At 45.4% G+C, this 24860-nt stretch overlaps 1 protein-coding gene across 3 annotated transcripts in view; it reads right to left on the reverse strand.

Moving 5' to 3' along the window:
- Positions 1 to 1175: 1175 nt before the first annotated feature.
- The window catches only part of SGCG (sarcoglycan gamma), a 340821-nt gene continuing 317136 nt past the window's right edge, over positions 1176 to 24860 (reverse strand). For all 3 annotated transcript variants that reach the window (XM_068266947.1, XM_068266950.1, XM_068266948.1), the window contains exons 7-8: positions 11476 to 11599; positions 1176 to 1991 (exon numbers count right to left, since the gene is read on the reverse strand). In XM_068266947.1, the coding sequence (XP_068123048.1) occupies positions 1818 to 1991; positions 11476 to 11599 (298 nt within the window). In that variant the 3' untranslated portion in view covers positions 1176 to 1817. The remainder of the gene's footprint in view (positions 1992 to 11475; positions 11600 to 24860) is intronic.

The following is a 24860-nucleotide window of genomic DNA, read 5'->3' on the forward strand; positions in this document are numbered from 1 at the left end:
AGGTAGGCAAGGTGTCCTCCAGTACAGATAACCACCTCCAGTATAGGTAGCCATGGGAGTAACTGTGCTGCTGCTGTACACTTCAGATGTAGAAGTAAGGGCATTGCTCATTTCCTGCATTTAAAGTGTACTCTGTTCATGTTGACGCTGATCTGAGGTCTGTGTGCGAGTGACTGGGAGGTGGTGGTGGCCAAACAGGTCACAGACAGGGTGACCCTGGCATCATAGGACACCCCTGCTGTGGGTGAAGCCCCAAGTGGATGTTTGGTTTGCCTGGTCCAAACTGAATCCCTGCAAAGAGTGACTTTATAAAGGAACTAGATGACCTAAGCCCATTTAAAAACGGGCTCTAGGTCTGTCACCGCCGCATGTCAGCGTGCATGTGCACCCGCCCGGCCCCATCCTCCCCCTGTGCCAACGGCTGTCCGTGCGGTTGCGCAAACGCACGGACACAGGGACAGGGGACGCAGAGACACATGGGAATTATTACATAGAAATTACTCCCAACAGCAATTGACCATACATCCTAATCAGCTCTTTACTCCTGCCCAGAACCTTGTCTAATGTGAACCGGAGCTGTTTCATATTCAGTTTCCTGTCTTACTTGAAAACATTTTACTGGCTTAAAGAGGAACTGTAACCAAGGACTGAACTTCATCTAAATCAATAGCTGATACCCCGTTTCCCACAAGAACGCTTTACCTTTTCTCAAATATATTATGAGGAGGATCTGTATGGCTGATATTGTGGTGAAATCCCTCCCACAGTGTGATGTCAGCACATAGGTCCTGACAGTTTGCTGCCTGTGAGCCTTGTTGCATTGTGGGAAATAACAACTGTTTCCAACTGCCAAGCAACCAGTGTCTACCTCTGTGCATAAAAAAAAACTTTTAGCTTATCTCATCGTTAGGGAGTGTGGTTATAATAAGGCAGTTGGTGCTGTCTGTTTTTTTCATGTCTGCCAGTAGTAAAGATGATTATGTGCAGGCTGATTGTGGATCAAACAACATGAACAAATTACATGGCGAATATCAATCATTTCTTGATCTCTCTACTATTTTTTAACTCCTCACTATGCAATGTATGTTTTTTTCCCCCCATTTTTACTACAGTTCCTCTTTAACGCATACATTATTAACTAATGTTCTATTTAAAATTTGCCACCACACAACAAATTAATAAAAGAATTATATTTTTCCAGATAAATTTCATTTTTCTTCCACCAATCCAAACACAGCAGGTTTATACAAATAAAATATACAACCCGGCACTACAGTAAAAACAGCAGAGGGTGTAGTATAGATTATTGCACGATAGGTTGCATAGTATATTGCTGGCAACAATTTGCTTGTTTTTTTAAAATATCGGCATCAGATCATCGAGATGAAATGAATGCCATAAAGTGTGGTATAAGCAGAAAAGTACTGGAACTAGCAGAGAAGAAAAAGTTAGGACGGGTCTCCATTAATTACCCAGTTCAATGACCATGGAACAGTTCAGTGAGGCAACAAAATGCTCATTTTATTAGGTGGCCGGGCTCCAGAAACGGCGGCTCATAATTTTCTGGTATTAGTCAAAAGCAGCCGATCTTCCTTCATTTCCGAACTAGCTTGTGCTATTTTACAGTGGCTAAAAAAATATTTCCATCTTTTATTTATTTTTTTCTCCATAAAAGTGTTTCCAAATACAAAAGGGCTTCCCGTGTGTTTTGTAATGTTAGTAACGAAATCCTGAAGGAGGTTTTCAGAGAAACGGCAGAATGTTTCTGGGCTCTATAAAATGGGGCTGCAAATATCCCGCTGGTTGAGAGGCGTCCTCTATTGACAGTCCCGGCTGTATTCCTGGCAGGTGGATGTGGCATCGGCGATCGATAGGTAGAGTCTTCCGTCAGGACAGGCACACACTTCATAGAGCTCCTGAGAGCTGCCGGGGCTGGTCTTGCTTCCTTGAGGCAGTTTTGGCATCATGATTTTCTCAGCATCCAGGAGAATCTGCGGTATAAAAGAAAATGAATGTGTGACAGAATGCAGCTCTTACCCCCACTGTTCAAACCCTTTTCCCAGTAACGTAGCTTAGGAGCCCTGGGCCCCAGCGTTATACATTAGGTCCCCTCACCTGCTCACCAGCTGCACTGTCAGAGAGGTGTAGGCTGGGGAGGAGAACAGTCTATTAACCTTCCTGGCGGTAAGCCCGAGCTGAGCCCGGGCTATGCCGCGCAGGAGGATATCTCAGCCCCTGGTGGGGCGATTCGCCCCATTTAAAGTGCTGTACGTGCAGCTAGCACTTTGCTAGCCGCGCGTACAGCTTGATCGCCGCAGAGCGCGGCGATCGCCCGCGCACAGCGGCAGAAGAGGGCCCCCCGCCAAAACCCTGCGCTGCCCGGACCAATGACTTTCGGGCAGCGCTAAGGGCTGGATCGGAGGCGTCTGACGTCAGGACGTCGGCTGACGTCCATGACGTCATTCCGATCGTTGCCATGGCGACAGAAAAAGCCAAACAGGGGAACGCGTTATATACGCATTCCCCTGTTTGCTATTGATGCTGGCGATGATCGCACTAGAGGGACACATGCACCCTCTAGTGTTTCATGTAGCTACCACTGTGGTAGCTTTACATGAAATAAAACAAAAATAAATAAAACATTTTTTATTTCTGCCTATTTGGCAGAATTTATTAACCGCCAGGAGGGTTAATGGTTACAACTAATCAAAGCACATATACCGTAGAGTTGATCATTACCAGCTTAGTACCAATAAAGAGCTAATAAAACAGTTTAAGGAGGGCCCCTAATAGGCCCCTATGGTCTTGGGGCCCTGTAGCAGTCACTACCTTGGCATCCAAAAACCATAAGTATTCATGAGAGCGCTTCTGGGTTTTACAGCTGTAGATCACAGAGATGAGATGATAGACCCGTTCTAAAGAGGAAACCTTGCTGTTTGGTAATCAGGCTTAATGCAAGATCCTGCAGCATGTTGTTAACCGCCTCCAGACTGAGTTAGTTGAAATCTACATCCTGCAAATGGCTACGCAGCACTGACAGGATGTAGATTTCAACAATCGTCAATGCGCAGTCACGCCACTTTCGCCATTTTCTCCCCGCCAGGCCGCCACAATACACGGCGTGCATAAAGATGGCAGAGCTCTGTGAGCCGGTCAGGAGCCCCTTTCATTTGCTCCTGACCCTGTCATCACTGTAAGCCAATTCCATTGGCTTACATTGATTGACAGGGTCAGGAGCCAATAAAAGCGGCTCCTGCCCAGTGCTATACCGTCATAAAGACGGCAGAGAGAGGAACCTGCAGTGATGGGTGAGCGGTGTGAACGTTGAGAGCAGCGGGACTGCGCAGAGATTCATCAGTAAGCACCTTTTTGCACCACTTTGCTGTACCAGCAGTCTCTGGTTCTTGGTACAAAACAGGTTAACTAATGTCCACCATTAACAACTACTTTAGAGGTTTTAATCCCTGCCTGTGGTACATATTGTTGTATGCATGTATTTCCTAAGTGCAAGGGGTTATAACTGATAATACTAATATGGGCTTGATTTGGCCACTCCCCTAATTACCTGCCTTTGTCTGTTTTATAATTCAAACCACACTGGTCCTTTCTATCCTCGTTCATTTTCCTTCATATTAACATTTGAAAATAAAAAATACATTAATTTAAAGGATACGAATAAAGTTTAAAGTCAATTAACCACTTCACCCCAAGGCGGTTTTTACCCTAACGGACAAGAGCAATTTTCACCTTTCAGTGCTCATCCCTTTCATTTGCCAATAGCTTAACCACTTGAGGACCACAGTCTTTTCGCCCCTTAAGGACCAGAGCCTTTTTCTCCATTCAGACCACTGCAGCTTTCACGGTTTATTGCTCGGTCATACAACCTACCACCTAAAGGAATTTTACCTCCTTTTCTTGTCACTAATACAGCTTTCTTTTGCTGCTATTTGATTGCTGCTGCGAGTTTTAGTTTTTATTATATTCATCAAAAAAGACATGAATTTTGGCAAAAAAAATGACTTTTTTAACTTGCTGTGCTGACATTTTTCAAATAAAGTAAAATTTCCTATACATTTGAGCGCGAAAGTTATTCTGCTACATGTCTTTGATAAAAAAAAAACCATTCAGTGTATATTTATTGGATTGGGTAAAAGTTATAGCGTTTACAAACTATGGTGCCAAAAGTGAATTTTCCCATTTTCAAGCATCTCTGACTTTTCTGCGCACCTGTCAGGTTTCATGAGGGGCTAAAATTCCAGGATAGTACAAATACCCCCCAAATGACCCCATTTTGGAAAGAAGACATCCCAAAGTATTCAGTGAGAGGCATGGTGAGTTCATAGAAGATTTTATTTTTTGTCACAAGTTAGCGGAAAATGACACTTTCTGACAAAAAAAAAAAAAAAAAAAAGTTTCCATTTCTTCTAACTTGCGACAAAAAAAAATGAAATCTGCCACGGACTCACTATGCTCCTCTCTGAATACCTTGAAGTGTCTACTTTCCAAAATGGGGTCATTTGTGGGGTGTGTTCACTGTCCTGGCATTTTGGGGGGTGCCTAATTGTAAGCACCCCTGTAAAGCCTAAAGATGCTCATTGGACTTTTGGCCCCTTAGCGCAGTTAGGCTGCAAAAAAGTGCCACACATGTGGTATTGCCATACTCAGGAGAAGTAGTATAATGTGTTTCGGGGTGTATTTTTACACATACCCATGCTGGGTGGGAGAAATATCTCCGTAAATGACAATTGTTTTATTTTTTTTACACACAATTGTCTATTTATAGAGATATTTCTCTCACTCAGCATGGGTATGTGGAAAAATACACCCCAAAACACATTATACTACTTCTCCTGAGTACGGCGATACCACATGTGTGGCACTTTTTTGCACCCTAACTGCGCTAAGGGGCCCAAAGTTCAATGAGTACCTTTAGGATTTCACAGGTCATTTTGAGAAATTTCGTTTCAAGACTACTCCTCACGGTTTAGGGCCCCTAAAATGCCAGGACAGTATAGGAACCCCACAAATTACCCCATTTTAGAAAGAAGACACCCCAAGGTATTCCGTTAGGAGGATGGTGAGTTCATAGAAAATTTTTTTTTTTGTCACAAGTTAGCGGAAATTGATTTTAATTGTTTTTTTTCACAAAGTGTCATTTTCCGCTAACTTGTGACAAAAAATAAAATCTTCTATGAACTCACCATACTCCTAACGGAATACCTTGGGGTGTCTTCTTTCTAAAATGGGGTCATTTGTGGGGTTCCTATACTGCCCTGGCATTTTAGGGGCCCTAAACCGTGAGGAGTAGTCTTGAAACCAAATGTCGCAAAATGACCTGTGAAATCCTAAAGGTACTCATTGGACTTTGGGCCTCTTAGCGCACTTAGGGTGCAAAAAAGTGCCACACATGTGGTACCGCCGTACTCAGGAGAAGTAGTATAATGTGTTTTGGGGTGTATTTTTACACATACCCATGCTGGGTGGGAGAAATATCTCTGTAAATGACAATTGTTTGATTTTTTTTTTACACACAATTGTCCTTTTACAGAGATATTTCTCCCACCCAGCATGGGTATGTGTAAAAATACACCCCAAAACACAATATACTACTTCTTCTGAGTACGTGTGTGACACTTTTTTGCAACCTAGGTGCGCTAAGGGGCCTAAAGTCCTATTCACAGGTCATTTTGAGGCATTTGGATTCTAGACTACTGCTCACGGTTTAGGGCCCCTAAAATGCCAGGGCAGTATAGGAACCCCACAAGTGACCCCATTTTAGAAAGAAGACACCCCAAGGTATTCTGTTAGGAGTATGGTGAGTTCATAGAAGATTTTTTTTTTGTCACAAGTTAGCGGAAAATGACACTTTGTGAAAAAAAAAAACAATACATATCAATTTCCGCTAACTTGTGACAAAAAATAAAATCTTCTATGAACTCATCATACACCTAACAGAATACCTTGGGGTGTCTTCTTTCTAAAATGGGGTCACTTGTGGGGTTCCTATACTGCCCTGGCATTTTACGGGCCCAAAACCGTGAGGAGTAGTCTTGAACCCAAATGTCTCAAAATGACCTGTGAAATCCTAAAGGTACTCATTGGACTTTGGGCCCCTTAGCACAGTTAGGCTGCAAAAAAGTGACACACATGTGGTATCGCCGTACTCAGAACAAGTAGTATAATGTGTTTTGTGGTGTATTTTTACATATAACAATGCTGGGTGGGAGAAATATCTCTGTAAATGACACATTTTTGATTTTTTTTACACACAATTGTCCATTTACAGAGAGATTTCTCCCACCCAGCATGGGTATGTGTAAAAATACACCACAAAACACATTATACTACTTCTCCTGAGTATGGCGATACCACATGTGTGACACTTTTTTGCAGCCTAGGTGCGCTAAGGGGCCCAACGTCCTATTCACAGGTCATTTTGAGGCATTTGTTTTCTAGACTACTCCTCACGGTTTAGGGCCCCTAAAATGCCAGGGCAGTATAGGAACCCCACAAGTGACCCCATTTTAGAAAGAAGACACCCCAAGGAATTCCGTTAGCGGTATGGTGAGTTCATAGAAGATTTTATTTTTTGTCACAAGTTAGTGAAAAATGACACTTGGTGAAAAAAACAATAAAAATCTAATTTCTGCTAACTTTTGACAAAAAATAAAATCTTCTATGAACTCATCATACACCTAACAGAATACCTTGGGGTGTCTTCTTTCTAAAATGGGGTCACTTGTGGGGTTCCTATACTGCCCTGGCATTTTACGGGCCCAAAACTGTGAGTAGTCTGGAAACCAAATTTCTCAAAATGACTGATCAGGGGTATAAGCATCTGCAAATTTTGATGACAGGTGGTCTATGAGGGGGCAAATTTTGTGGAACCGGTCATAAGCAGGGTGGCCTCTTAGATGACAGGATGTTTTGGGCCTGATCTGATGGATAGGAGTGCTAGGGGGGTGACAGGAGGTGATTGATGGGTGTCTCAGGGGGCGGTTAGAGGGGAAAATAGATGCAATCAATGCACTGGGGAGGTGATCGGAAGGGGGTCTGAGGGGGACCTGAGGGTTTGGCCGAGTGATCAGGAGCCCACACGGGGCAAATTAGGGCCTGATCTGATGGGTAGGTGTGCTAGGGGGTGACAGGAGGTGATTGATGGGTGTCTCAAGGTGTGATTAGAGGGGGGAAATAGATGCAAGCAATGCACTAGCGAGGTGATCAGGGCTGGGGTCTGAGGACGTTCTAAGGTGTGGGCGGGTGATTGGGTGCCCGCAAGGGGCAGATTAGGGTCTAATCTGATGGGTAACAGTGACAGGTGGTGATAGGGGGTGATTGATGGGTAATTAGTGGGTGTTTAGAGGAGAGAAGAGATGTAAACACTGCACTTGGGAGGTGATCTGATGTCGGATCTGCGGGCGATCTATTGGTGTGGGTGGGTGATCAGATTGCCCGCAAGGGGCAAGTTAGGGGCTGATTGATGGGTGGCAGTGACAGGGGGTGATTGATGGGTGGCAGTGACAGGGGGTGATTGATAGGTGATTGACAGGTGATCAGTGGGTTATTACAGGGAATAACAGATGTAAATATTGCACTGGCGAATTGATAAGGGGGGGTCTGAGGGCAATCTGAGTGTGTGGGCGGGTGATTGGGTGCCCGCAAGGGGCAGATTAGGGTCTAATCTGATGGGTAACAGTGACAGGTGGTGATAGGGGGTGATTGATGGGTAATTAGTGGGTGTTTAGAGGAGAGAACAGATGTAAACACTGCACTTGGGAGGTGATCTGATGTCGGATCTGCGGGCGATCTATTGGTGTGGGTGGGTGATCAGATTGCCCGCAAGGGGCAGGTTAGGGGCTGATTGATGGGTGGCAGTGACAGGGGGTGATTGATGGGTGGCAGTGACAGGGGGTGATTGATAGGTGATTGACAGGTGATCAGTGGGTTATTACAGGGAATAACAGATGTAAATATTGCACTGGCGAATTGATAAAGGGGGGTCTGAGGGCAATCTGTGCGTGTGGGTGGGTGATTGGGTGCCCGCAAGGGGTAGATTAGGGTCTAATCTGATGGGTAACAGTGACAGGTGGTGATAGGGGGTGATTGATAGGTGATTGATGGGTAATTAGTGGGTGTTTAGAGGAGAGAAGAGATGTAAACACTGCACTTGGGAGGTGATCTGATGTCGGATCTGCGGGCGATCTATTGGTGTGGGTGGGTGATCAGATTGCCCGCAAGGGGCAGGTTAGGGGCTGATTGATGGGTGGCAGTGACAGGGGGTGATTGATGGGTGGCAGTGACAGGGGGTGATTGATAGGTGATTGACAGGTGATCAGTGGGTTATTACAGGGAATAACAGATGTAAATATTGCACTGGCGAATTGATAAAGGGGGGTCTGAGGGCAATCTGAGCGTGTGGGCGGGTGATTGGGTGCCCGCAAGGGGTAGATTAGGGTCTAATCTGATGGGTAACAGTGACAGGTGGTGATAGGGGGTGATTGATAGGTGATTGATGGGTAATTAGTGGGTGTTTAGAGGAGAGAATAGATGTAAACAATGGATTTGGGAGGTGATCTGATGTCGGATCTGCGGGCGATCTATTGGTGTGGGTGGGTGATCAGATTGCCCGCAAGGGGCAGGTTAGGGGCTGATTGATGGGTAGCAGTGACAGGGGGTGATTGACTGGTGATTGACGGGTGATTGACAGGTGATCAGGGGGGATAGATGCATACAGTACACGGGGGGGGGGGGGGTCTGGGGAGAATCTGAGGGGTGGGGGGTGATCAGGAGGGGGCAGTGGGCAGGGGGGGGGGGATAAAAAAAAAATAGCGTTGACAGATAGTGACAGGGAGTGATTGATGGGTGATTAGGGGGGTGACTGGGTGCAAACAGTGGTCTGGGGGGTGGGCAGGGGGGGGTCTGAGGGGTGCTGTGGGCGATCAGGGGGCAGGGGGGGGGGAAATCAGTGTGCTTGGGTGCAGACTAGGGTGGCTGCAGCCTGCCCTGGTGGTCCCTCGGACACTGGGACCACCAGGGCAGGAGGCAGCCAGTATAATAGGCTTTGTATACATTACAAAGCCTATTATACAATGTAAATGCGGCGATCCGGGTGCTAGTAACCCGCCGGCGCTTCCGAGCGGCCGGCGGGTTACTACGAGCCGTGGGCGGAGCCAGTCCCCGGCGGCTGATCGCGTCACGAATGACGCGATTGCAGCATAGCCACTCCCGCAGCCGCCCCCGCCGATGGGCGTATTGCGGTCGTTTGGGCCCAGTCTTTGCCGCCGCCCATCGGCTGGGGGCGGTCGGCAAGTGGTTAATCACTACTGATCACAATGAAATGATCTATATCTTGTTTTTTTCACCACCAATTAGGCTTTTTGGGGTTAATATTTGTTTTCAATAATTACTTTATTTTCTATGCATTTTAAAGGGAAATACAAGGAAAAAATGCACTATTTCTCCAATTTCATCCCCTATGATTTTCATATAAACACTGCTACTGTAGATAAAACCCACACATTTTATCTGCCTATTTGTCCTGGTTATCACAAGATTTTATTATGTCCCTAGTACAAAGTATGGTGACAATATATTATTTGGAAATAAAGGTGTATTTTTTCTTTGGCGTTTTTATCCCCACTATTTTCACATGCACGTGCCAGGGACTGCACGTGCACATGCTGGAGCGCGCATGTGCACCCGCGGGAGCGTGCACGTGCACACGCACAGCGGCAGCAGCACTGTCTGAGTTATAAAAACATCCTGGAGCCATTAAGAGGCTCTAGCAGGACGTTTTTATGAGTCAGCATGTCATTAAGTGGTTAAACACATTGTTTTCCTGGCCAATAAAAAAGGGCGCATATGGCTAATGGACAAAAAGGGCGCCGCCATAGACTGCAATGCAAAATATCGGCTATTGGGCGCCCGACAGGAAAAAAGGGCGCCCGAGAAATAGCGGTTGCAGGGATCGTGTTAACAAAAGTTTTCGTTTACAGAATAAGGTTTATTACAAGTACTGTTTACAAGTTCGTTTTAACTTTGTGGTTTACTTATTTTTTCATATTTAAATTTCGCTCATAGGAGCTTTTACTTATTTTTCCATTTTTAAATTTCGCTTTCAGGGCTGTAACAAGTAAATTATCGTTTACACTTATTTTATCATTTAAAATTCGTTTTCATACGTATAATGCTTAAATATCGTTTTCAACCTTGTTCTATTGGAAATATGTCGCTTTTGGTATTCACTTTGTTTTTTACACTTATAATGCGTTGATTATAGTTTTCTAATATATCGCTTTTAACATTACCGTTATTTTAAGATTTATAATGTGTATGTGATTGTAAGGCTATCTATTCTATATATATATATATATATATATATATATATATATATATATATATATATATATATATATATATACACCTTTTTCTATTTATAATATTATTAATGTGTACGTGATTTTAACGCTATTTATTCTATTACAAATATATAAATTATTCTATTCATGTTATTTATAGTGAAGTATTTTAAGGATTAACCACTTGCCGACCAGGGGAATTTTCACTGATCGGTGCTGCGTGGGCTCTACAGCCCGCAGCACCGATCAGCAGTGCAGCAGGGCGATCAGACTACCCCCCTTTTTTCCCCACTAGGGGAATGTCCTGCTGTGGGGGTCTGATCGCCGCCGGCCATTAGTGGGCAGCGGGGGGGGGGGGGGCTCCTCAAAGCCCCCCTCCGCAGCGTTTTGTGCGCTCCCTCCCTCCCCTTACCTCCCTCTCCCTTCCTGGGCTGCGCAGGACGGATATCCGTCCTGCGCATTGTGGGATAGGCTTCAGCCTATGATATGCCAATCAGAGGCCGGGGATCGCCGATCTGACTTACGGCGCTGCTGCATAGCAGCGCCGTATCATGTAAACAGCGGGGATTTCTTCCCCGCCTGTTTACATTTTGCCGGCGAGCCGCTATCGGCAGCTCTCCGGCTGTTCACGGAGACACCCTCCGTGAACTGACATGGAAAGGCCGCTCGATCGAGCGGCCGTTTCCATGGTAACCCGCAGACGACCAGTTTACGCCATTCGGCGTTAGCTGGTCGTCAAGAGGTTAAATATATTATTGATTATATGTGTGTAAGGGTGTATGTGCAGTGGGGAAGGTTAGGGTTAGGCATGACCAGGGGGATGGTTAGGGTTAGGCACGACTAGGGGGATGGTTAAGGTTAGGCACCACCAGGGGAGATTTCGGGTTAGGCGCCACCAGGGAGGTCTTAGGATTAGGCACCACCAGGGGGGTTTTAGGGTTAGGCACCACCAGGGGGGTTTTAGGGTTAGGCACCACCAGGGGGGTGGTTAGGGTTAGGCACCACCAGGGGGGTGGTTAGGGTTAGGCCACTCCAAAAATTGGGAGCTATGAAAGTTTACTGCTGCAGTAGTAAAAGAAATTATACAAGAGTGATTTCTATTCAGAGGATCACAAACCATGCCGTCACTGCTTTGTAACTTGATATCCTTCCGTGAAATTGCCTCGATTTCTCCTGTCTGTGCCTTGATGTAGACTCCTTTGGGGGCGTCCATACTTAAAGAACGAGTGGGTGACTCCAGTCTGCAAGATAAGACAATGGGAATAAATTAACAGTTACTTAACCATTACCAAATTAATTGTCCTTTGAATGGCAACATGTATGTGTATATACAGTGTAGCAGAGGCTTATCTCTGTGATGAACGAGCAGCTTGTCAGATCCAGGCTGCGGCCAGTGGCAGCAGAAGACATTTACCAAATGAAAGAAGGAGAGCCCGGCCGCTGTTGCCTAGAGACTGCAAGGCCTAAATCTACCCAACATTTACTTTCCAACACCTATGGCTCATTGTCACTAACCAACCCCACTCCCATTTCAATCTGTTCCACATGACTAGTGGTCACTGGTTTGAGTGAGCTTCCCTCCATTGTGATGCTCGGCCCCCCATTCAACAGCAAGCAGCGCATGCTCTGTCCGCTTGCGCTCCCTGTAATTTCATGCACCTGTACGGATGTGTACAGCAGCCGATAATGATCTGGGCATGCATACCGTATTTTCTGCCGTATAAAACGCTCCGGAATATAAGACGCACCTAGGTTTAAGGCAAAAACTAGAGAAAAAAATGTATACTAAACCTGGTACGTCCATATTCCAGGAGCATCTTGTACATGTTATCCCTCAATTGGTATCCTCCTGTATCTCCATGTTTGCCCCATGTGTCCTCCTGTGTCCCCATGTCTTCCCCATGTGTCCTCCATGTCTGTCCCATGGGTCCTCCAGTCTGCCCCATGCGTCCTTCAGTCTGCCACATGCGTCCTTCAGTCTGCCCCATGCATCCTCCAGTCTGCCCCATGCGTCCTTCAGTCTGCCCCATCCCTCCTCCAGTCTGCCTCATGCCTCCTCCAGTCTGCCCCATGCCACCTACCTTCTGCCCCATCCCACCTACTGTCTGCCCCATTCATTTACCAGTCCCCCTCATGTCTCCCCCACTATGCCTGTGTACGTCCCCCTGTCTTTCCATGTTTCCTCCACCATGTCCCACGCATGTCTGCCGCTGTGTGCACGGCTTCCCCCACGTGTTGTCTGCCCCCCCCCCCCGGGTGTTTAGTGGCAGCTGCTTACCTCCTCCATCATGCCTGCGAGGACTGCAGACCTCATTCTTCTGTGTGTGGCTTCCTGTAGTGCGTGTCGGGCTTCTAATGACGAGTTATTGATGACATGTCATTAGAAGCCCGACACTAGAGGAAGCCGCACACAGAAGACTGAGGTCTGCAGTCCTCGCAGGCATGATGGAGGAGGTAAGCAGCTGCCGCTAAACACCCAGGGGAAGGGCAGACAACACGCGGGGGGAGCCGTGCACACAGTGCAAACATGCAGGGGACATGGTGGAGGAAACATCGGGCGACAGGAGGACGCACACAGGTAGGAAATCCCTGACGTGGCAGCGGTTTGTATCAGCGGGCTTTTGGAGGTGGGGGCTTCCCTGCCTTTGCCATATAAGACGCAGGGACTTTTTCTCCCCATTTTTAGGGAGAAAAAGTGTGTCTTATATGCGAAAAATAAGGTACTTGAGAAAAGATGCTCATGTATGAGCTGCATTTGACAAGTATGCATACCCATACCACTTTTGGCCTGGGCTGCTGTGGCACTACCGGGCAGGAGCACAAAATTATAGGTAGTGCAAGAGGACAGAGCATGCAATACATCTTTGTCCTCTGTGCAACTGGCTGCAGTCAGAGCCACAAAGAGAGGGCAGGGCAGTGTCATGGGGAGAAGCCCATCCAAAATGGAGGACAGGTGCCCTTTAAACATAGTGACAATTTTGCACTGGGGTTGATTTAAGATAAGTACAGGGACACATCTTAAAATGAGGCAAGAGGAAGTTAAACTGGAGCGCAGAGAATGCTGCTGCCATAAAAGAAAAAAAAGTCATACATTTAAAGAGAAAAAAAAATAAGAGTGCAGGCCTCAGGTTTTTAACGGTGGTCTGAAAGCTAGAGGTGAGGAGGAGAGCGAACTAGTGGATCTGCTATTCCCTTTCTGTGATCAGTGAATGTGTGTAGGAAACCTCACCAGTCAGGAGTTCTGCTCTCTACAACCCTGAACAGTAAACACAGCAGCTTGTATGTCCTGCTCCTCATACAGAAGATGGAATCATAAGGAGACAGCAGATGCTGACTGTCATCACACGGCCCTCCCAGGAAGTGAGGGAGATGCAGAGAACTGGAATTCAGGCTGCAGACAGTGTGTGCAGCGCAAAGCAGGGCGGCTGTGAACTAGGACAGATAATTTACTTTAACATGTGGCCTCGTATCTCTCTCGAGACCTGCTGCCCCTCTGCTTTTTCTGCCCAAGGGCCTGGCCTTCCCAGAAATCCAACCCTGACTGCAATTGCTTACATTGTTCCACTGTGACACCAGGGACTCCCAATTAAGTACAGTGACCAGATTTTTGTAGGTTCAACCTGGGACAGGGCGGCAAGGGGGGGGGGGGATAGGGGGTGCGGCGCGCGTGAAAAATGGGCGTGGCCATGACATTCTATGGGCGGAGCTAACCTAATGATGCAACAGCGAGGCAATAAGAGAGCAGTGTTTACGCCGTGATGTGGTCAAACGAGGATTCGCATCATGGGTGTGCAGAAACTGTGTGATGCTATTTAATAGTATACCATAACCCCAAAGCAGCAAACACAGCCAACTATGACCATTAAATAATAAATGCAGCAACAGTTACCCCAGACACCACAAAATAAACGCAATGGGCAACATGTCAGCACAAAATAAACGCATTGAGGGCAACATTTCAGCACAAAATAAACGCAATGGGGGCAAACATGTCAGTACAAAATAAACGCAATGGGGGCAAACATGTCGGCACAAAATAAACGCATTGAGGGCAACATTTCAGCACAAAATAAACGCAATGCGGGCAAACATGTCAGTACAAAATAAACGCAATGCGGGCAAACATGTCAGTACAAAATAAACGCAATGTGGGCAAACATGTCAGTACAAAATAAACGCAATGCGGGCAAACATGTCAGTACAAAATAAACGCACTGCGGGCAAACATGTCAGTACAAACTAAACGCACTGCGGCCAAACATGTCATCACAAACTAAACGCACTGCGGGCAAACATGTCAGTACAAAATAAATGCACTGCGGGCAAACATGTCAGTACAAAATAAATGCACTGCGGGCAAACATGTCAGTACAAACTAAACGCACTGCGGCCAAACATGTCAGCACAAACTAAACGCACTGCAGGCAAACATGTCAGCACAAACTAAACGCACTGCGGGCAAACATGTCAGCACAAACTAAACGCACTGCGGGCAAACATGTCAGCACAAACTAAACGCACTGCGGGCAAACATGTCAGCACAAACTAAACGCACTGCGGGCAAACATGTCAGTACAAACTAAACGCACTGCGGGCAAACATGTCATCACAAACTAAACGCACTGCGGGCAAACATGTCAGTACAAAATAAATGCACTGCGGGCAAACATGTCAGCACAAACTAAACGCACTGCGGGCAAACATGTCAGCACAAACTAAACGCACTGCGGGCAAACATGTCAGCACAAACTAAACGCACTGCGGGCAAACATGTCAGCACAAACTAAACGCACTGCGGGCAAACATGTCAGCACAAACTAAACGCACTGCGGGCATACATGTCAGTACAAACTAAACGCACTGCGGGCAAACATGTCAGTACAAAATGAAAGCAATGTGGGCAAACATTTTACCTGGGAAAAAAAAGCATTTAGTTACTCACCTGGCAGAAGACGTCCCCTCACGCAGCCGGCCTCTGGTGTGTGCAGCTCCCCCTGGACGATCTTCCTCCTTCAATCTCCCGCTCTCACAGGCAGAGCAGGGCTACGGCAAGATGGCGTCCGGAGGCGGGGCCCTGTACTGGAGACAGTACAGGGCTCCGCCTCCGGACGCCATCTTGCCGTAGCCCTGCTTCTGCCTGTGCCGCCCGGAACACAATGCAGGATGCTGGAGCGGGGCTGCGGGGAATGAACAAGCTGCGGCTAGTTCATTGTACGGTGGCCAGAGTCCCGAGGCCGGGACGTCCCGCTGCTAAAAGCGGGACGTTTCCCGGGACCTCATGCAGCCTGGGACAGCGCCCCCCGAAGGCGGGACGCGTCCCGGGTAAAGCGGGACGTATGGTCACCGTAAATTAAGCCTATGCGTCCAGAGGGACAGGAAGTGAGACTATCTCTCCATAATGGGGACACTGGGAGCTGTAGCACATTGACAAATGTACTAATCATTACTTGTTCTATGCAGAACCAAGAAAGAAGGTTTGGCTGTAGCAAGACTTACATTTTATGCAAGGAAAAGTAGTAAACAGACACTGAGCATTCAGCAAAACCTCTCTTTATTTAGTTTGTATTAAAAGACCATTAATATAAACTGGCATAGTATTGATTTCACAGTCTCACAACTCGGACATAAAAAAATAAGGAGGTGCAGGATGTTTGCACTTTATCAAAGGCCCTAATCTGGCCACCACCATGATTGTCTCTCTGTTTTCTGTGTTGAAGCTCAGAATATACAGGACTATGCGATCAATACTATGCTACTTTATATTAATGGGCTTTTAATGGGATCTAAATGAAGAGGAAAGTTTTAGTAGATTGCTCAGCTTTTACTGTTTCTAGCTGCACAAGATGATTGGACTGTTTCTAGCTGGATTAGGTCACGTAGTGATACAGCATATATTAAACGGTTACAGGAAAATCTCATGCTATAGGCATAGATGTCCTGGCACCATAGACCTTCACCCTCCGTGTGCTGGCTGGCCCAGCTGTCACTTCTCCCTTACTTTCCTTGCCCGTCATAGGCAGCTACAGGGTCCCCTTAGCATTATTAGCCAGAAATACCCTCAATACTAAGTAGCTAGAGGTGCCCCTTAATATTAGGTAGCTAGAGGAACCTCATTGTTAAGTAGCTAGAGGTGCCCCTGACTGAAAGGAGATCTGGTCAGTGGAATGCTGAGAGCAGGGTGAGTAACCTGCTATTTACAGTTTCATCAGGTCTCTGCATAGGGAAGGTGCTCTGGGAGGGGAATGAGCCGCCTTTCCATCAACAGGCACCTATAGGCACGTTCTAAAATACCTTCCCTCCTCCTCCATGATGAGTCACGAGCAGAAGAAAACTGAGAGTTAACTCTCACCTAATCGCCACTTCCTGCATCGGGTCTCCATGGCCACAGGGCGTCACTTGACACGCATCATGTGACACGCTGTCAGGATGTGCCAGCGTGTAATACGTGAAATGTTGGGTCTAAAACTCAACAAACACACCAAGCTGCAAGGTCATTCAAATTTCCAGTGTCTACTGCGAAATCCACACAGCTGCATGAATACCACTGTTTTTATAGGACGGAAATAAGGGTCGCTGTCCCAGTACCAGTGCTATATCAGTGCTCCATTGGCTTCATTTTACTTGCTAGATAGTCAGCAGTGGCGTAGCAATATGGGATGCCGAGGTTGCAACCACATCAGGGCTTCTGGACCAGAGGGACCCACTAGGTGCTCTCCTTCAACCACTGTCTCATCCCTTCTTTGGTGATGTGGTAATCATTAACAGATTGTTTTCCACACCTTCCTAAACCCTGGGCCCTTAGCTACACCACCAGTAGCCAGGGATACCCCCCTCCACCTCACACCATTCTAAAAGAATCACAAGGTGACGCCAACAGAGACAAGCCATTAATTTCTATACAGGTGAGTATTTGCCTTCACTAAAAGTAGGCCAGTAAATGCCCTAATTTTACAAGGACTTGTTGTAACCAACAAAGAGTCTAGAAAAAGCCCCACTCTGTTCAGGTACTGAAAAAACAGACATATGAGGACATTTCGTTGGACACATTGACCTCAACAATTCACTAAGACCATGCTGGTGATAATAGGGCAAGTGAAAACTTATCACCACACAATGGGCTTGATTCACTAAGACAAATAGCATGCCTTATCAGAGTTAACAAGCCTTTTGAAAGTTAACATGCCTCATCAATGTTAACACGCTTTATCAGAGTTAACACGTCTTACCAGAGTAGCATAGCGAGTGCTACAAACTTATGCCTGCTAATTGGCAATGACGACAGCTACACTTGTCCTGCCCCGAGCCCCTGCGGGTCCAATCACTTTAAAGGACATTAACCCCACACTTTGATTGGCGCAATAGGCCGCCTGTCAAGTTTCCTGTCAAGTGATAGGCAGAATTTAGCTTTTGCCCTCCTGCCGTCTCCTCTGTCAACATGATTAAAGCAGCCTGCCGGTGCTGTGTATGGCAGCCAGGGAAGGAGAGAGAGAGAGAGAGAGAGGGAAAGAGAGAGCGTGCCTGCCTGTGCTTGTTTGTGTCTGGTGTGTGTGTGTGTGTGTGTAGACAGCTCAGAATCCTTCACTTTACATTGCTGTCTCTAGTAACACTCCACTCAATGACAGCTCAGGCCAGGTGATAACTCCTCACACACTTTACACTTTGCAGTTGTTATCACTTGCATTACTTGAATTAACATACTTTTTCTCCTGAGTTTTCTCCTAGGAGATAATTTTTCATCTTCAGTTTAAAATACCTTTTTAGCCCTTTGCAGTGGAAAAAGTACCAAAAAGTAGGTGAAAAAGTAGTGTCAATATTGTTTTGAGGATTTATTTGCTTCCTGGTGGTTGAAAAGGCATTTTATTTACAAGCTGTAAAAATATCACCTAGGAGAAAAAGTGAATTGCATATGGCCCCCTGTCTTTAGTTTTTCTGTTATCTTAAGGAATGAAAAGTTTAACTTTAGAAATCCCTCCTTAACTTAAGGACAGAATCCTTATTTTAAAGACAGAATGAGGTGAATTGCTTAGTGAATGCTAAATGCTTTATCCCCACAGTGATAATAGTAAAAAACGCTCAGAATCGTCATTAAAGAGATAAGCTTAGTGAACTGAGGCCATTGTCCTTTAGTGAAATGAAGAGCGAAACGGTAGCCGAAAGGTCACACTTGAAAAATGAAAGCAGAACACTTTACTTGAAAGAATATTATTGATGACATCAGGTTGGGCCTTAAATAACTTCACTTACACATCACACAGCTATTTATACAAGTGTCTTTTCAGCAAGAAAAACAGAAACTTGCCACCACAATGGTAAGGGTGATAATAATCGTGCTATTTTTCAAGGAAGTGCTGTTGCTGATTGTAAATGGTGTGAAAGAACCGAATGCAATGAAGAAATGAATCCTTTTATTCCATGTATGAGCTCCCCAGTCAATTAGCAATCTCTGGAAGCTTTTGTGCTACCTTACTTGACACAATGATGTGATTGGAGACACAGCGGAAATTGATTTAATCCTGAGTTAAGTTCCATTCGCAGTGCAATAAAGTGGCTGGCCTGATGTTTGCCAGCCTATAAAAGTGCCAATTACAATTCAGAAGCAATGTAACAACTATGGAATTAGCCCAAAACAAATAAAAGCAAGAATAACTATGACAAGTAATGAAAGTGAGTATATAAAACTATTAAAGTGTAACTGTTGGTCATAAAGTCAAAAATCTATTCTTTATTTTTATCTTATAAATACGTAATAAGGATGCTAACAAGGCAATCCAAAAGTTAAAATCTTTATTACTTTTCTTGTTTATAAATGATCATTCCCCAGTTTACCTGACTCTTATTTGGTACGTTGCCGCACAAAGGAAGTTGCAGGGCATGCTGAGTTGTCCTTTTTTTGCTTCTGTAAATTAGTTTAGTCTGAGGGGAAATAAAGAAGCAAAAAAAAGACAACCCAGCATGCCCTGCAACTTCCTTTGTGCGGCAACGTACCAAATAAGAGTCAGGTAAACTGGGGAATGATCTTTTTTTTTTTTTTACCCAAAAAACAAGTTTATTTGAAAGTCAAGGTAGTAATACAACACTGCCGGTGTGAGGCAGAATTCAAGTACAGAATTTAGAATAAAGAAACAGAACATAGTACTGTACAAACATTTAGTCTATATAGATCTTCAGTGCAATAAGGATATCGCGTAGTACAAGGGGATAAAGTTAACTCGATATGGTGGGTTCCTACAAGGCAAACAACGCATAAATACAAATACCGGTATATAATTTACATGTGCATACCTTACCAGACCTAAAAGGAATGTTTATCTATCTATCCACCTGTCCCATATTAGGTGGAACTTGTTGGGAGCTTTCCTGCGTATATAGATACGTTTCGTATAGGGTAACAAGTTGTCCACATGTCTAATCCAATCAACAAGTATAGGAGAATTTGGTGAAAGCCATTTAAGGGAGATTTCTTGCCTAGCGTGGAAGAGGGTTTGACTTATAAACAACTTATTGTTCTTTTGAATATCATCATCGGTGATGAGTCCTAGGAGGCATATTGCAGGGTCAAGTGTGACTGGGCATCCCATTTTATCATGGAGGAACGCTACTACCTGGGTCCAGTACGTAACAACAGGTGGACATTCCCAGATCAGGTGGGGGGAATGATCATTTTTAAACAAGAAAAGTAATAGAGATTTTAACTTTTGGATTTCCTGATTAGCATCCTTATTACTTGTTTACCAGAAAAAAAATAAAGAATTGATTTTTGATTTTATGCCTGACAGTTACACTTTAAAGTTTTGGTGCTGTGTTGAAAATAATGTAATGTATAAAATTGCTTATGTTTAAGGCATTTCTGTAGAGTTCTATTCTTTAAACTAATGTGTGGTTTTGGGGCAAGCAAGGAGGAAATAATACTATATTAACCTAAATTGTTTTGGATAAAATGTAATCAATGCAAAAGCGCTTACAGCGATATTTTTAGAGTATAAATGTGCTAATGAATCTGTCTGTTAGAAGGGGAAAAATGTTTATTTTTATTTATCAAATAAGCTGATAGAGAAGATTTTTGGAATCTGCAATTTATTATTATGTATTTTATACGTGAATTTCGGGCTCCATGGAAAATAGGACACAAGAACAGTGCTGATCGTAGAATATCGATACATTTTCAGATATTCTACTATTTAAATTGTTAATTTTCGTTAGTAAAATATCGGTAATTGTCACCAATATTTTACTAAACCTAACCCTATTCTCACACAGAACCCCCCACAACCGATGCCTAACCCTAACCCCCTTTGGTGGTGCCTAATCCTAAGACCCTCTCTGGTTGTGCCTAACCCTAAGACCCCCCCCCTTGCTGATGCCTGACTCTAAGACCCTCTCTGGTTGTGCCTAACCCTAAGACCCCCCCTTGGTGGTGCCTAACCCTCAGACCCTCTCTGGTTGTGCCTAACCCTAAGACCCCCCTTGCTGGTGCTTGACCCTAAGACCCCCCCCTGGTGATGCCTGACCCTAAGACCCCCCCTGGTGGTGCATGACCCTAAGACCCCCTGGTGGTGCCAGACCCTAAGACCCCCCCTTGGTGGCATCTAGCCCTAAGACACCCCCCCCCTTGGGATTCCTAACTCTAAGACCCCCCCTGGCGGTGCCTACCCTTAAGACCCCCCTGGTAGTGAGAAACCCTAACCACCCCCCGCACAAACACCTTTCCTGATGCCTAAACCTTACTGTCTCCCTTGTATGACAAATAGAAAAAACCCAGCAAAAATAATAATTACCGAGAACCAGAGTTTCTCCTTTTTCTCAGGCTTTGCAGGCTTAAAAACAAAGAAAACCCCCCCCACAAAGAATGATAATTTTCGCCTGGTGCCTGAATTTCCATTCTGGCTCCAGTTTGCCGATATTTTCAATTAAAGTATGGCGGTGCCTGTTCTGTGCAGAAGCTGCATGTGCCCGATTTGCCTGATACCACTTAACAGAGTTCATAGTCATGTGACTGACTGTCCCCTAGGGGAGCTCATAACCAGTGTTGCTTATGAATTGTTGCCAAAGCCATATTCGTTTTCGATATTTTTTGCAAAGATACGCTTAAATTTTCCCGTTTGTGCTTTCAAGATTTTTAATGTAAATTTGCCAAAAAGTTCACGTTTTCGCCTAATGCTTTCCAACTTTCGCGGTTAATAGCAAAGCCCCCTTACCAGCTAGACTCACCAAATTTTGAGGGTAGGTTAGGGAGAAAAGTGGGTACAAGGGAATTTTCTTTCAAAAAGACCTTATAGTTTTAGGGAAAATCGATTTTAAAGTTATGAAAAGAAAAAAGTGTACATTTAACCACTTTAGGACCGTAGGGCTACACCCCCTAGCGACCAGGCTATTTTTTTACAATTTAGGCCACTGCAGGGCTTGCTGCAGGGCCATACAACTGTGCACAAAAGTGATTCCCCTCCCTCCTTTTCTGTCCACCAACAGAGCTTTCTGATCATTTCCAGGATGTTTATTTATTTTTTTGTTTGTCCTTTTTTTTAAAATAAATTTATGTATTTTTTTAAAATTACAATTGCTCCCTCCCCCCGCCTGCCAAATTGCCAATCACAGCGATCGGCTGTCATAGGCATCAGCCTATGACAGCAGATCGCTTCTGTGCCTCCCAGGGGGACAGCCGTGTCACACGGCTGTCCCCAGTACATCACTGCCATAGATTGCAGCGCTGTACAGTGTAAATAGACGGCAAAAGTCTAACAGTTTCCTAGAGGCGATCGCGGCTGGGAGACTGATGACGGAGCGGAGCTCCATCATTCAAGCGGATCTCCTAAAAAAACAAACCACCGCAGGACCTCACGCCAATTGGCGTTGAGCGGTTCTGGGGCTGCCGCCACGTTCACGCCAATTGGCGTGGATCGGTCGGTAACCAGTTAAATGCGGTAAATGACAGCTAGTGTAGCAACCTAACAGTAGTGTAAATTTACATATATCAAAAGAAAGAGCAATGAATTTCATGACGGGGTGTCCAGGGGTCCAGGTGCAGTGCATACAGACCCCCTGGAAAGCCTGTGGAAGTGGCAACGCTTTGGAGAGGGATTGCTATACAGCCACAATATGGCTGTATAAGGATCCCTGGCAACTTTCCCTTTTTTTTTTTACTTTTTTTTTTGTTCCAAGTGTGGTAAATAAAAAAGATGATATGGGGTTCCCCCTCCCAAGCTTCTTTAACCACTTGTCACCCATGCAGGCTGGGATAACCAGGATTCGGAGCCCCGGCCGCATTGGGCTTTGCACCCTGAACTATACCAGCCGGCATGGTCCATGGTATGGGGGCTTTTGGAGGAGAGGAGAGGCCAAGCCTTCCCCTCTCCCGGAGCCCTTGTCAAATCCATTGACAAGGAGCTCTTCCCAACCTCTGGTGCCCCAAGAGGAGGTGGGAGCGACGACGCCCTGGGAGAGGGGGGGGGGTCATGGAGGCAACTCGGACCCCAGATGCTTCCCCCCCCCCCTCCCAGGAGAAATGAGTATAGGGATACAAAGTACCCCTTACCCATTTCCACAAAGGGTTAAATGAAATTAAAACATGACAATGAGAAAATTACTTTATTATTTTTAATTAACCATAAATACTTACCTCTATCTTTTAAATAAAAATGTTTCCATGCCAATATCCTAGGAAATGTCAGACATCAATATCCTCTAATATTGCGAGCTTGATTGAAGATCTCCACGCACCCCCTGCCGGCCACACACCGCTGCTTCCCGCACAGCTCTAGCTACTAAGTATAACTGAAGCCAAAGCATCTTTGAATTTGGCTCCAAAGCTCCCCATTCAAAGCTCCCCATTGGTCTATTAACAGACTAATGGGATCCTTCTGATTCCCATTGGTCTGTTAATAGACCAATGGGGAGCCTTGGAGCCAAATTTAAAGATGTTTTGGCTCTAGTCACCCTTAATATAGCTAGAGCTCTGTCCTCCGTGGCTCCCGCTCTTGTTCCCGGCCGCTGCACCTATCGCCCCTACCCACACTGACAACCTGGAGCGCCCATAGCACCCTGTAATCAGGGTGCTATGGGTGTTCCAGGGTGATGGCGTAGGAGGGCGTGGGTGGGTAGGAGAGTGAAAAGCCTTGCAGGAGGGATGGACGGAGCTCTAGTTATACCAAGTATAGCTAGAGCTGCGTGAGGAGCGGCATTGTGTGGTGGCGGGTGTGCAGAGATCTTCAATCAAGATCGCAACATTAGAGGATATTGGCGTGAGATATTTATGAGGATACTGACGTGGAAACATTTTTTAAAAGGTACAGGTAAGTATTTCTGGTTAATTAGGAATATTAAAGGTCTTTGTCGTGGTCAGTGGTGCTCAGCAGAGCTCGAATATTCGAGTAGCTCGAATATTCGAGCTCTTTTCCAGCTATTCGAGCTCGGTATTTGAGCTCCGAATAGCTGCAGCTATTCGAATGGGCTATTCGAGTAAACGCGAATAGCCCATTCACTATTCGAGCTATTCGAGCAAACGGCGCTATTCGAGCTCGAATACCGAGCTCGAATAGCGTCATAGCCCAGATTGATGTCCTTAGAGCCAATCAGAGGGCTCCCAGACCCTCTGACGGCAGCCAATCACAGAGGGGGACCCTGGCCAGCCCCTACCCTATAAATAGCAGCCGCCATGTTCCGTTTCTCCGTCCTTGCCTGAGACTTGCATAGAGAGAGAGTTGCATCTTTGTGCTTTGGCTTAGCAAGAGCTCTATTGTGGTCATTTACCTAGCGTTTTTGCTCACATACACCTCCTATACACACCTATATTGTTGTTAGTTAGATAGACATTGTATTTTAGTTAGTAGCTTTTGTGTTACATAGAGAGAGACTCAGACAGCTGCTGCAGGCTTACAGCTTTAGGCCTCAGGGCCTTGCCTGTGTGGGCAGCTGTCCTCCTGTCCTCTGTTAGTTTATTTCTCATTAGTATTTAGACAGTATTAGACAGTATTAGATAGTATTAGACAGTATTTCTGCTGTCCTTTACTACTTAGTGATTGTATTTTGTATTGTAGTTATATACTGTAACTGTACTAGGACACTCACTGACTGTCACTGTTCATAGGCTAGCTCCTGCGTGTGCTTGCACTCACTGTCTGTGTACACACACTCTATTTCCTTCTGAATAGTTATATACTGTAACTGTACTAGGACACTCACTGACTGTCACTGTTCATAGGCTAGCTCCTGCGTGTGCTTGCACTCACTGTCTGTGTACACACACTCTATTTCCTTCTGAATAGTTATATACTGTAACTGTACTAGGACACTCACTGTCACTGTTCATAGGCTACTAGCTCCTGCGTGTGTGTGTGCACTCACTGTCTGTGTACTGTACACACACTCTATTTCCTTCTGAATAGTTATATACTGTAACTGTACTAGGACACTCACTGACTGTCACTGTTCATAGGCTAGCTCCTGCGTGTGCTTGCACTCACTGTCTGTGTACACACACTCTATTTCCTTCTGAATAGTTATATACTG

The sequence above is a fragment of the Hyperolius riggenbachi genome, chromosome 2 (genome assembly GCF_040937935.1).
Source record: "Hyperolius riggenbachi isolate aHypRig1 chromosome 2, aHypRig1.pri, whole genome shotgun sequence".
In the NCBI taxonomy this organism is placed as follows: Eukaryota; Metazoa; Chordata; class Amphibia; order Anura; family Hyperoliidae; genus Hyperolius; species Hyperolius riggenbachi.